General features: G+C 39.0%; 1 protein-coding gene across 1 annotated transcript in view; it reads left to right on the plus strand.

Annotated features, from left to right (window-relative positions):
- Window positions 1-1,898: 1,898 nt before the first annotated feature.
- The window catches only part of LOC122557182 (amine oxidase [flavin-containing]-like), a 76,568-nt gene continuing 65,433 nt past the window's right edge, over window positions 1,899-13,033 (plus strand). Inside the window, exon 1 of the mRNA XM_043704583.1 lies at window positions 1,899-3,223. Within this exon, the coding sequence (XP_043560518.1) occupies window positions 3,175-3,223 (49 nt within the window). The 5' untranslated portion in view covers window positions 1,899-3,174. The remainder of the gene's footprint in view (window positions 3,224-13,033) is intronic.

The following is a 13,033-nucleotide window of genomic DNA, read 5'->3' on the forward strand; positions in this document are numbered from 1 at the left end:
TGGAAATTGGTTATATTTGGAGGATTATTCAGAAGATGTGCTGTTAACTGTTACAATCCCCATCTGTTCTCATTTTATCCCTGTCATGTGCCAGGTGTAGCAATAGAAAGAGGTTTGTGCAAAGTATTCCTCCAAGACCAGTGAGGGTAACTGATTTTTTTTTTAACCATGGAAACATTGAAATGAAGCAACACATGAATCTTTTATATTTTACTATCAAGTAATTGATCAGAAAAACCATGACCTATGTATGTTCATGTATACATCATTGTTTCAACTGCGGTATACAAGACAAAACAAGAACAAATGATCAACTCCCAAAGGTTTTCACAACAAGCCAATTACTTTTGCAATGTAATCAATATTAAGCAGAAGAATGTGAGCTAAATTGCGCAAGTAGAATCATACAGAACAAATTAATATATGATCAGATAAATGCTTTGCATTGTATTAATTAGGGGAGGTATTGTATATTAGAATGCTAAACTCACTATTATTCTTTGAATAACATCATAGGATTATGCTCATGATTCTGTGCAAGCAGAGGAATAGATAGATATCTAAATTTCAAAAGAAGTATCATTTATATTTCTTTCACAACCTCAGGATGTCCCGTGTGGGCGACACGGTGGCACAGTGGTTAGCACTGCTGCCTCACAGCTCCAAAGACCCGGGTTCAATTCCCGCCTCAGGCGACTGTGTAGAGTTTGCACGTTCTACCCGTGTCGGCGTGGGTTTCCTCCGGGTACTTCGGTTTCCTCCCACAATCCAAAGATGTGCAGGTCAGGTGAATTGGCCATGCTAAATTGCCTGTAGTGTTAGGTAAGGGGTAAATGTAGGGGTATGGGTGGGATGTGCTTCGGAGGGGCAGTGTGGACTTGTTGGGCCGAAGGGTATGGGTGGGATGTGCTTCGGAGGGGCAGTATGGACTTGTTGGGCCGAAGGGCCTGTTTCCACACTAAGTAATCTAATAAAAAAAAGTAATCTTATCTAATCAAAGGGTTTTGCTGTCAATGTAAGAGTTCGATGTGTCACAGTTTACTGTGCAGTATAGGTAAACATAGCAAGCAATTAAATAAATAACCAGGCAACCTATTCTAAATAATGTTGATTCAGAGATAACTGTGCATGGTACCAGAAGCGCTTCCTTGACTTCTTTTTTAAACATAGTGCCACGAGGTCTCTAATGTTAAGGTGAGGGTGCAGACTGGCTCTAAAAGACAGCAACCTTGGAGCTTGACTGAATATGGCTGGATTTCATCTGAGTTTTTCAACAATAACAGCTGTGGAACTGTTAGCGTTTGCTGTCATTACTCCTCTGAAATTGATATCAACGTCCCAAGATTGCAGATATATAGCAAACCTGTAAGTCTGGAGATTCAATTCATTGTGAGTGGTTCTATGCTAACCCTGAGAGTGGGCTACTAAAGGCAGTTAGATATCACTGAACTATCTTGAAATTCTGCTGTACATTTTCTTAGACTCCTGAATACCCCAATTTTAATAAGAAATTCTATCTTTTAAACATGTTTTAAAGGCTTGTTTTTGACTTTATTTTAATCTCGTCTCCATGTCCAATCTATCACGATTTTTCTATTTTAATGTATGTAAAAATTAAAAGCAAAGATATTTAGTTATTTTTAATTTCCTGGTTTGCAGATTGTGGGAATACTTGGCTATTTGTCCTGTTTTCTGACATCACTGGTGCTAGGATGTTTGGAGATTCCTTTGATATGATGCAAGATTCAAGCTAACCTTGGGCAAGAGAATGACTGTGCCATGTAAGTTGCTGGATCTGCACGGATAATTTTTTTCAAGGTCAGAAAGCCTAACTAAAAAACAAAAAGGAACAAAGAACTAGGAGGACCTCAAAAATAAAAACACAAATTGCTGGAAAATCTTAGCACATCTGGCAGCATCTGTGGATAGAAAGCAGAATTAATGTTTTGGGTTCAGTGATCCTTCTTCAGGATTACCACTGCTTCACTGTTGACTGCAAAATCCAGCTCAGTTTGTTACTGGAGAATCCTACTGGATTTGATCTTAAATCACCAAAAGCCATTCACAAAAACAAAGTCAAGATTAGGCCCAGATTATAATTTACTGAGCTTCTTCATTTGCTATTAGTAGGACCTTGCTATGTACAAATTGGCTGTTATATTTTCCAAAGCACAATTTTTATATTTAAAAAGTTGCTTTTAAAGTATTAAAATAACACGCCATAATAAAATCCTTTCTGCAAATTCATTCATTATCTTTCTTTAAGAGATGGAAGAAAGTTAAAAACTTTGAATATTTTTAATTACCAGTTGAATGCAGCAATAAAAAATGCAAGGTATTAATGTTTAAAATTTCAATGTCCGTGAATGTTTTTCATTACACCATCTTTTGATCTATGTTTTGCTCATCTTTGAGCTTCTACTTATTATGTATCATCAGCTGTCTTAAATCGGAATAAGCATTGGTAGAGGTTACCATGGCATCTTGCTATTGTGGGGTATGCAAATAATTCCCTCTGACCAAAAGAATAAAATATTTTATAATTGCTAATTCCTTGTATCTAGCAAAATAGAATAATCCTGGCAAGTTAAAATGGTACAGTTATATGTGGTTGAAACAGTGTCATCAGCATAGAGCTATTATAAGCTCTCAACAATGTAACTTTTGAGATATATGCTGATTCTTGCTATTAACATGTAAATCTGTTAGGTCTATATTTCTATACAGAGCAATTAGATAGCTCTGCTTACATTAATTTGCACAACAATGAACTCTCAAGTATTTTAGAAAGTTGTTTCATTAACAGCTACAAGAAAGGTAATTTCATGTTTTTTTGTACCATTTTAGCCTTACTTTTACAATTCATGCTCATAAACACTTACATTTGATTCTCATCTTTGATTCTTCACATGAAATAATAAATATATAATCCATAACAACCTTGTCAATGGTCCCTCCTCTTGAGCAAGCAGGAGACATCACACGTACACAGATAAAAGAGGTACGCCTGTGTCGGGCAGTTTAACAGATGAAGAGATGCAGCCTAGACTGTACAACTTGATTTAGTTACAGCCTAGAACCAAACACAACAGATTGTATAAAGGTAAAAGAAATAATCGAATAGCCATATTCAGGAGCATCTGCACAAAAGGCAGGTGAAAACTGACGGTAAAAATGTCCAGTGGAAAACAAGATGTGATCATCATTGGAGGGGGCTTGTCGGGTGAGTGTTTTCTGATTCTACCTTTCAGTTGTGTCTTTCCCTCAAGTTGTCAGCACAATGTATTTAGTGCTGGAGTCGTTCAAAGGAAAAGCAGCTAATGCTTTCTGAATGAATGCATTGTGCCCTAGGATAATAATTTAGGAAGCAATAAAGTGGATTCCGTTCATCCTACATTTGTAGATAATGGAGTTTAACACATATGAAAATGTGTGAAAATATATGATACTGTAGAATTTAATCATCATTTCTGAAAAAAAAATTCTTCCAAATTATTTGAATAACATTCAAAAGGAAAATGCTTTGATTTTTAAGCACTTTAGTTCTCATTTAGAATACAGACTTCATATATGTGGGAGCTGCACATACCATTGTATTGATCTATGCATTACAAGAAGACAATTATCTGCAGTGTTCTATTGGAAGCAGAACTACGAACAATTGATGTGCTATCAGAACATGTTACAGCGAGCACACATTCTATACAGATGTTTTATTTGTTGTCTTCCCAATTATGATGTGTATTTTCACAAAACCTATGGATCTTCAGACTAATCCCTTCTGTACTCCATTCCCAGCAAGGCAATCTTTTCTCACTGTTCAAGCGTACAGTTACTTTATTAGATTGAGTGTTGCAAATCACTGTTCTTGGTCCCCATTCCAAACTCCACCCTCTTGCTGACAACAGTCTAAGATCAAACAAATATCTTTGCTACCTTGGTACCATATTTGACCCTGAGATAAGTTTCCAACCAAACTGCCATGCTATCATTAAGGAAGCGTATTTCGTCCCCATGTCACCAAACTTCACCCCTGTCTCATCTCATCTCATCTAATGCTGAAAACCTCAACTATACCTCTGTTATATCTTGCTTGATAATTTCAGTGCACTGCTGGCTGGTGTTCAATATTCTAATATTATAGTCATCCAGACTCTGCTATTTCCATCTTGTAGCAAATCCTTGTGACAGCTCACTGGCCTCTACTGGATCCTGATCAAGTCATGTCTTGATTTTAAAATATTCATCTTTGCTTTCAAATTCTTCCATGAATCCTTGCCCTAATTTCAGCAGCATAGCTATTCAAGATATCTGTTCCAATAGCTATTCTAATTCTGACCTCTTGTGCATCCGTGATATGAACGTCTCATTATTGGTGGCTGAGTCTTCAATTGGCTATCTCCCTTTCCTTTAAGACACTATTTAAATCTTCCTGCTTCAACCAGGCTTTTGTTCATCTGATATCTATCATCTTCCTATGTGGTTCAATATAATATTTTGAAGTTCAAAGCTTATGGGAAGTGTCATTGTGTATTTTATTACATTAAAAGGCTGCTTATAAATAAAAGATTGTTCTTTTTAGATTAGAATTTGGCTCCAGATTATAGTCTCTTGTATGAAAGAAAAATGTCAAGAAAATATTGTGGAAATGAAGTGAACTTCAGGAGGACTGGCAGTGACGAGGAACCAGACTCTAGTCTGCTTCATGAAGATTTAAACAGCTTGTAGAAAATGTAAACATTTCTATTGAATCATTATGGATGAATGGATTTGCAATTCATGGCTTAATTGGATATGGAACAGTTTAAAGAATTTGTCAAAATATCTCACTAATTTCCTATCTTTTGCTCCTGTGTTGACAATATAGAATGCCATATTATCTTGACATGGTAAACAGGAAGATACAATATTATGATTTTCAGGTATTAGAGTCTAGCCCAGATTGTTTCTAAACCAGCTTGAGATATATCTGGAGGATCTTAATTGAAACTGAGACCAAGAAATTTCTTGACCTAAAAGGATGTTTGGCTTTCTGATGAGGTACGATATACCTCAAATATGAAACCCTGTTTTCCTCCTAGATATTTTGTTTTAAACAATCCCACAGACCTGTGAGAAAATCTCAGAGATCTTTACAGGCACTGTCCCAAAAATGTAGTTCATGGATGAAGAAGATATGGAATGAGCTGCCAGAGGAAGTGGTGGAAGCTAGTACAATTGCAACATTGCAGGTGGGACTAGATTGGGTTGGGATATCTGGTCGGCATGGATGGGTTGGACCGAAGGGTCTGTTTCCATGTTGTACATCTCTCTGACTCTATGAGAGAGCCTCAGTTAATTGCCTGCCAGCTTTCCTTAATCCATTTGAATAAGTACTCAGGTTCTTGCACCAGTGATTAATTCAACACTGAGAACTTGTATGTGAAAAAATACAGATGCAAAATCATATCCTGCTTCTTTGTAGCACAGCAGATTAGCATAATTTATCACATACATGGAGGAGATTGAGAACATTTGAGGTAATTTTTTTGCTTTAGTATGAATGCCAAGTTAATCTGCGAAAAACATCAACATTATTATTATGGACTGGCCTCAGTTATATTCGCTCAAATAACTTTTGGTGTAGCATATGTTTGTTGAGGCAGCTTATTGACCTGGGGGCATGTACATCAGCATTTTGTAAAGCTTCTGTCCGAAACTTTTAAAGGATTTATATGGAAGCATCAATTCTGAGGAGCAGGAAATTATTTTACAGCACATTTCCAATCAATGACATCAAATATGTAAGCCTTTGAGCTTTGGAATCCAATGTGACTGACATAAAAATGTACACCAAATCTGGAAGTAGCATTCCCTGTAACATTCCTGCCATGTCATCTCTCCCCATTGAAACTGCAGCTGTCCTTTCAAAGAAGGCAAATCAAATTATTTGCAAGTGTTGAAATAATGCATAAAGGATATTTGATGATATTTTACAGTTTGTTAATTTCTTCATTTGCATTTTACCAAATAACAGCACTAGCTTTAGAGAAAGCTTAAATAACTTGTGGAAATTTAACTTTTTAACAGTTTTAGCTGAGCTACTGAAACAGGATATTGCATCCTTAAAACGAATCAAATTAAGTAAGTTGTATAATATGTAGACTCAGCCACAGCAGCTGCTGTTCTGAAATCATTCCTATTTAATTGTTTACAGGCTTCTCGTCGAGGCATGTAATTTCCTGTCCTGCTGCCGTCCTTTGACGTGTATTGATTTACACCTCAATAGCTTGACGAAATCATCTCAGAAACCTTTATTGTACTGTCAGTGCAGATCAGAAATGAGTGGGAGGCAAGTGCTGTTCTGAATGCAGATGGATGGCTTTGAATTGATTTATATCAGTGAAAGATCATTAAACTCAAAGGTTTACTGGTAGTGGAAATGAAAAGTTCTTACATTGCAGACAGATTTATTTTGTAATTTTTGGAATTGAATTTGCTGATGTTTGGATTTTAAAATAGAGCTTTTAAAAAGGAAGAGCTTTAGCAGGGCCAGTGGGTGAAGACATGGAGTGATGGGACATGTCCCCAAATTTCTTAAAACAATGTTTAAGTTCTATACTACCAAGTAATTACTCATACAATTAAACGGTTGTATTTTGATCAGAATGTCCTAACTTTACCAAGTCAAACTGAAGACCTAGCTAGTCCATTGACTAGATACTCGGTTATTTTTCACACAAAAATACTTTCCTATCTGGTCCTATGCACACTGTAAAGAATCACAAATGACTGATCAGAATGAATCAGGAAAGGACAGAGAAATTTAACTAAAACTGTATCAAAAATCAGGGAATAGAGACTTAAAAATGAAGTTAAATGTTCTTCTTCGAAATGTGCAAAAAACCTGCAGTAAGTGTACTAGTGGCTCAAATTAAGGTAAGCGTTTTGATCAAATTGTCATTACAAAGACATAGTTACAAGGTCACTAAATTAGTGAAATAAATTTTCCAGAGTGCGCAGCATTTCAGAAAAACAGATACAGGCATAGTCCTGATAGTAAAGGACTAGTGAGGATGTTAGTGAGAAAATATCTGCCTTTAGGTGTTCTTGAAATAGAATAATCATGTGAGGAAATTAGGAATAACAAGAGTGAGGCCTTTAATCTTCACATAAACTGTAATAATAAAATTCATAAGAGTAGTCTAGAAGGTGAGGTGATTAGAATGTTTTTGTTTCTTGGAGCAATATATATAAAAGGGGACATAGCTATCTTAGATCAAGGTTAGAGTAATGAAATAGGATACATTCCCCTGGGAAATAGTGATCATAAATTATTGGATTTAGTGATCAATTTCAATGTAACATATTCCAACCACAAACAAAAATCTTAAACAAAGCTAAATTTATGGTGATGAGGGGACAATTAGTGAAGGTTAATTGGGTAGATTGGCAAATAAAAAATATGGCTGCAAATAAACAATGGAAAACATTTAAATAAACAATTCAAAATATGAGTACATTTCACTGAAGTGCAAAAACTCAACAAGATCCATCAGAAATGCATTTAGGAAGTTAAGCACAGTACTAAATTAAATTAAAACGCTTACAATATGAAAAAAATGCAAAAACCAAGTGTCAGGATTTAGATTGTTGTAGAAACTAGGAAATGATTCCCAAAATGAATTGATAAGAGGAAGAAAAAAATACAATAGAGAATAAAATAGGCAGAAATAGGAAAACAGATTGAAAGAGATTTTGTGTATATACATATAATATGAAAAGGAAGAGACTAGCTCAAGTCAAGTTCATTAGAAGGAGCAACAAGAGAAATGATCAGGGGAACACAGAAAATAATTTTGAACAAATATTTCATGTCTACCCTCTCAGTAGAAGACATACGTTTCATGCCAGAAATAGATGTTAACTTAGGGCTATAGTGAGTGAAGACATTAAGGAAATTAACATTAATATTGAAGAAATATTTGAAAAAGTATTAAAAGTATAAGGACAAAAAAAATCTGACAAATCTGTAAGACCTGATATCTTATTTCCTAGGGTTACAAGAGGTAACTACAGAGATAATGGGTGTGTGAGCTATAATTTTCCAAAATACCTTAGATTTGGGACCACTCCCATTAGACTGGAAGTTGGCAAAAGTAACACTGTTTTTCAGGAAAAATAACAGTGAGAAAACAGGAACAGCCAGTAAGCCTAACATCAGGTTCACGAAAAAGGTTGTGAATCTTTGGGTTTCTGATGGTTGGAGATGACTCATCATTGTACACATTTAAGTTTGGAGTAGATGGAGGTTTGGCCTCTCAGAGAATCAAGGGAAATGGTAGCTCAATCTTAATTTTATTTGACTGTGTCAGTTACATTCAGTTTCATGGAGGGTTTCACTGTAAGCCTAATGAGTATTCTCAACATTCCTACCAAACCTGCCTCTTTAACTACCTATCTCACCCTACAGCACTCCCTCACCTAATTTTAGCCCGATTCTATCACCCAGTGTTCCTGGAAAACCTCACTGTTCACTGGATATCCCCAAAGGATTAGTATCCCTAACAACCATATTGAAAAGTCCAATCTGTGCCTAATCGAGCACAGCATTCTAAAACTGCTCTATTTGGTCATGGACTATCCTCTGAAGTTGCAGGACAAGGAGAAAATGGTGCCATGAGCCTCTGACTGGGATATGGATAACCTGGTGAAAGGGATAGTCCAGAGATTGGCTGTACTCATCCTAGAGACAGGAAGACAATGATCCATTCCCACTGTCTATTCTCCTCACCATCTTTTGACAATCTGCACCAGCACTAACAGCTGTGCCAGAGCCAGGGTGAGTGGATAGGTGCTCTACATTGGCTCCTCCTTGTAGAGCAAAGACTGGGACTGTTCCTAAGGGAATTCTGAGATACCCATGTCCCACCAATCAGTAAACACCATTCTTCACTCTACTGAAATTCTCACAGTAACTCACCATCAATGCCATTCCTCTCCGGTGTCTTACAGGTGCCAGTGGGATGGCCATAGACCTGCGGAGAAATGACTTTTACCATCAGAAGAGACCTCCTCAATCTCTGAGAATAAGAGATCGGAGGCCTCAGAAGAAGTATTTACAAGCTTGCTTTTTGCACTCCCTCCAGCTCTGATACTGACTCCACAATGAGAAGGTCAGCTTTAAATAGGTTGGGAGTGGGGGTTTCAAGATGGTGGTGATCTAACAGGTCTGCCTTACTGAGCTCTGCACTATAACCCAGGAAAGGTGGTGCTTTAAACCTCCACGTTTTATCTATTCTGGGAAAAATCGGTGATTTTAAGTGATTAGAATCACTATATATCCTTTTTAGTGAACTGGAAGGATGACTAAAGGCAAAAGGCCGGTGGATCACAACAAACTCCCCTGCAGCAACGGGCGCACCTGTGGCCGCAACGATGACCACTGTGGAAGCCCTGTTGGACTTACCTGCTCGGCAAAGCCTGGCTTTGGAGTTCATTAAAATCCGAGAAAAGATCGGGTCAGTGATGGAGGAGACCGGAACCAGGCTGGAACCGATCGCGGCCATGCTACAAAGGCATCCTCAGGAGATGCAACGTCTCGAGCAGCGTGTGGAGGAGGTTGAGCGGTGGACCGTGGCATCAGAGACCGCAGCTGAATCCTCGGCGGGATGGATCCAGGCTCTGGAAAAGCAGGTACAGGCCTTATTGGAGCAGGTCAATGACCTTGATTTTCAAGGTCGAAGAAATAACATTTGTGTTATTGGGCTGTTGGAGTGAGAAGAAGGGAATTGGCCAGCCAGCTTTCTTAGGCAATGGCTGATTTGGTTTCTGGGATTGGAAGCCAAGGGGGGCTGGGTGCTGATCGATCAGATTCACCGGGTCGTGGTGTGCAGGCCTTGGTTGGACCGGCACCCCCGCCCAGTCCTAGTGCAATTCCAGTCTTATAGAGACAAACAAAAAGTGTTGGAAGCTGCCAGAGCGCTGGGGAAGGATCCACAGGCCCTGATTTACAAGGGATCGAAGATTATGTATTTCAGGACTTTTCTGTGGTCGTGCTCCAGAAGAGAAAGACCTTTGATGAGGTAAAGAAGACGCTGAGGGATCTGGATATCCAGTACTCTGTAAGGTACTCGGCAGTGCTCCGTTTCAGCTATGGAGGGTCTGTACTTCTGTTTGATTAATGTTGTGAAACTTGAAAGGGTTCAGAAAAGATTTACAACGATGTTGCCAAGGTTGGGGGATTTGAGCTATAGGGAGAGGTTGAATTGGCTGGGGCTGTTTTCCCTGGAGCGTCGGAGGCTGAGGGGTGACCTCATAGAGGTTTACAAAATCATGAGGGGCATAGATAGGATAAATAAAGTCTCTTCCCTGAGGTGGGGGAAGTCCAGAACTAGAGGGCATAGGTTTAGGGTGAGAGGGGTAAGATATAAAGGACACCTAAGAGACAATAATTTCAAGTAGTGGGTGGTATGTGTATGGAATGAGCTGCCAGAGGAAATGATGGAGGCTAGTCCAATTGCAACTGGATGGGTATATGAATAGCAAGGGTTTGGAGGGATATGAGCCGGGTGCTGGTAGGTGGGACTAGATTGGGTTGGGATATCTGGTTGGCTTGGACGAGTTGGACCGAAGTTTCCACGCTGTATATCTCTATGACTTTGTGACTTTAAAAGGCAAAGGACTTTTTGGACACTTTAAAATAGACTGACTGTATCAAGCAATATGGACAATAATGTTTCTCCTTTGTTGTTGTTTCTTTCGTTTTGTTTTATCCCTTTACCTTTTTTTCTTTTCTCTTCCCTTTTCACTTTCCTAGGGTCTGGGAAGATTGTGGGAATTTTCGGTTTGTTTTTTCCAGCAATAAATGGAGGTCGATTTATGGGTGGGATGGGTGAAACGTCGACTTTTAATTCTTGTGCTTATAAGATTTATGTATTTTTTTACTTTTGTTTTGACTGAGTTTGTGGCACGGATTCAACAGAAGGAGCCATGGAAATGTGTGTGGGTAGTGTGAGTGCCTCCTATGGTCAAGGGAGAAGTCTCCTATTATGTGTTTTTTGTATTGGTTTACTTAGTTGTAGTTTTTAAAAGTTTCGTTTTGGTAGTTTTTATAGATATGTTCTTCAGGCTCTATGAGTCTTTAACTGTTTCCAGTTGGCTCATTGTGAGTAGGGTTCTTTCTCGTGGGGGTTCACGGGCTGTTTTAGATGACTATGGTTAATTTTTTGTTTAAATGGTGCACCTGGAATATCAAGGGGAATCACTCACCGATTAGGGGAAATAAAGTACTTTCAAGTCTTAGGAAGGAGAGGGTAGATGTCGCTCTGTTACAAGAAACCCACCTTGATGACAAGGGACATCTAACGTTGCAGCAGGTAGGGTTTGACAGGGTTTTTTTTCATCTTTTAATACCAAAATCAGGGGAGTGGCTATACTTATTCAGTTGTTAGATCAAATTAAAGATGAATATGTGTGGTTTGTGATTCTCAAAGCTTTAATACATGGAGGAATATGGAATTCTGAATGTTTATTGGTCCCCGGCACACCCCCTTAAATTTCTGAGGATGCACTCTCTAGATTGATTGCCCATGGTATGTGCTACAGGGGAAGACTTTAATTGCCTCATGGATCCCACAGTGGATAGGATGCTCAGGGGTTCCCAGTGCACCTTCTCTCAATCTAAACAATTGGTGGACTTATGTGTGGAGTTGGGATTTGTAGATGAATGGAGATGTCTTCACCCGGCGGGTATGGATTTCACCTTTTTCTCCAATCCACACAAGTGTTACACAAGGATTGATTTGTTTCTTGCTCCATCAGCTTTTTTGGATTCGGTGCTGTCCTGTAAAATTGGGAACATAGCCATTTCTGATCATGCAGCAGTGTATTTGGAGATTAAGGCCAGGAGTAATGAGGTAGGTTCACGGCATTGGCACATGGATCCTTTCCTCCTTAAATATAGTAAATTTATGGAGTGCTTCTTGTGAGATTTTAAAACGTTTTTGGATATCAACTCATGCACAGCCAGCAACCCACCTGTGCTTTAGGAGACTGCCAAGACCTGCGCAAGGGGTATAATCATCTCTTATTCAGCTAATCAGAAACTACAGAAGAGAGAGCAGCAACATCTGCTCAAAGCCCGTCTGAAAGCAACTAAGACCGTGTACTTTGATAGGCCATCCATGATTAAGTTATAGTGAATCACAGTTTCCGGGCTGCTCTGAATTTGCGCTCACTCAAACAGCAAAGAGAGAGATCTCTTTCGCAAAACAAAGGTTGTTTGTGTATGGAGGTAGGCCAGGTAAATACGTGGCTTATTTGCCTAGGAAGAAGAACACTCCCCAGTCCATCACATCTATCAGAGAGGGCACTGAGACTCTTACTTGCGACTCCAAAAAGATGAATATGGCTTTTAGGAAATTTTACACCAAGCTGTATCGGTCAGAGGGCTGGGAGGACAGGTTGGCAAAGAGGGTGTCCTCCTTTAAGAACCTGGACCTTCCAGGTGTGACTCCGGAGCAGGTGTCCCTTTTGAATGCTCCCTTGACAGTGCCAGAGAGGCAGTATGTAAGTGGTAAGGCACCCGGCTGTGTTTCATATAGGCCCATTTCGCTAATAAACTTGGATTCTAAAATTTTATCTAAGACATTCGCATTCAGTCTAGAGAAGGTGTTGCCATTTATAGTAAAGGAAGACCAGACAGGTTTTATTAAAGGCTGTAGGTCAGCTAATAACATTAGAAGATTATTGAACATGGTCCAGCAGAAGTCAATTCCGGGCTTGGTGGTCTCCTTTGACACGGAGAAGGTGCTTGACTGTGTGGAATGGCCATATCTTTTTTATGTTTTGGAGTAGTTTGGTCTCGGTGGGGACTTTACCGGATGGGTGGAAGTGCTATATAGTGATCCTATGGCAGCAGTTCTTACTAATGGCTATAGTTCACGCTGGTGATTGAGGCTTTGGCGGAGGTTATTCGGAGGGACCCCAACATAGTTGTTCCCAAGGTGGGATCAGGGGCACATGAAATCACACTCTACACAGGTGATGTTCT

Source organism: Chiloscyllium plagiosum, chromosome 15 (assembly GCF_004010195.1).
Source record: "Chiloscyllium plagiosum isolate BGI_BamShark_2017 chromosome 15, ASM401019v2, whole genome shotgun sequence".
NCBI classification, from domain to species: Eukaryota; Metazoa; Chordata; class Chondrichthyes; order Orectolobiformes; family Hemiscylliidae; genus Chiloscyllium; species Chiloscyllium plagiosum.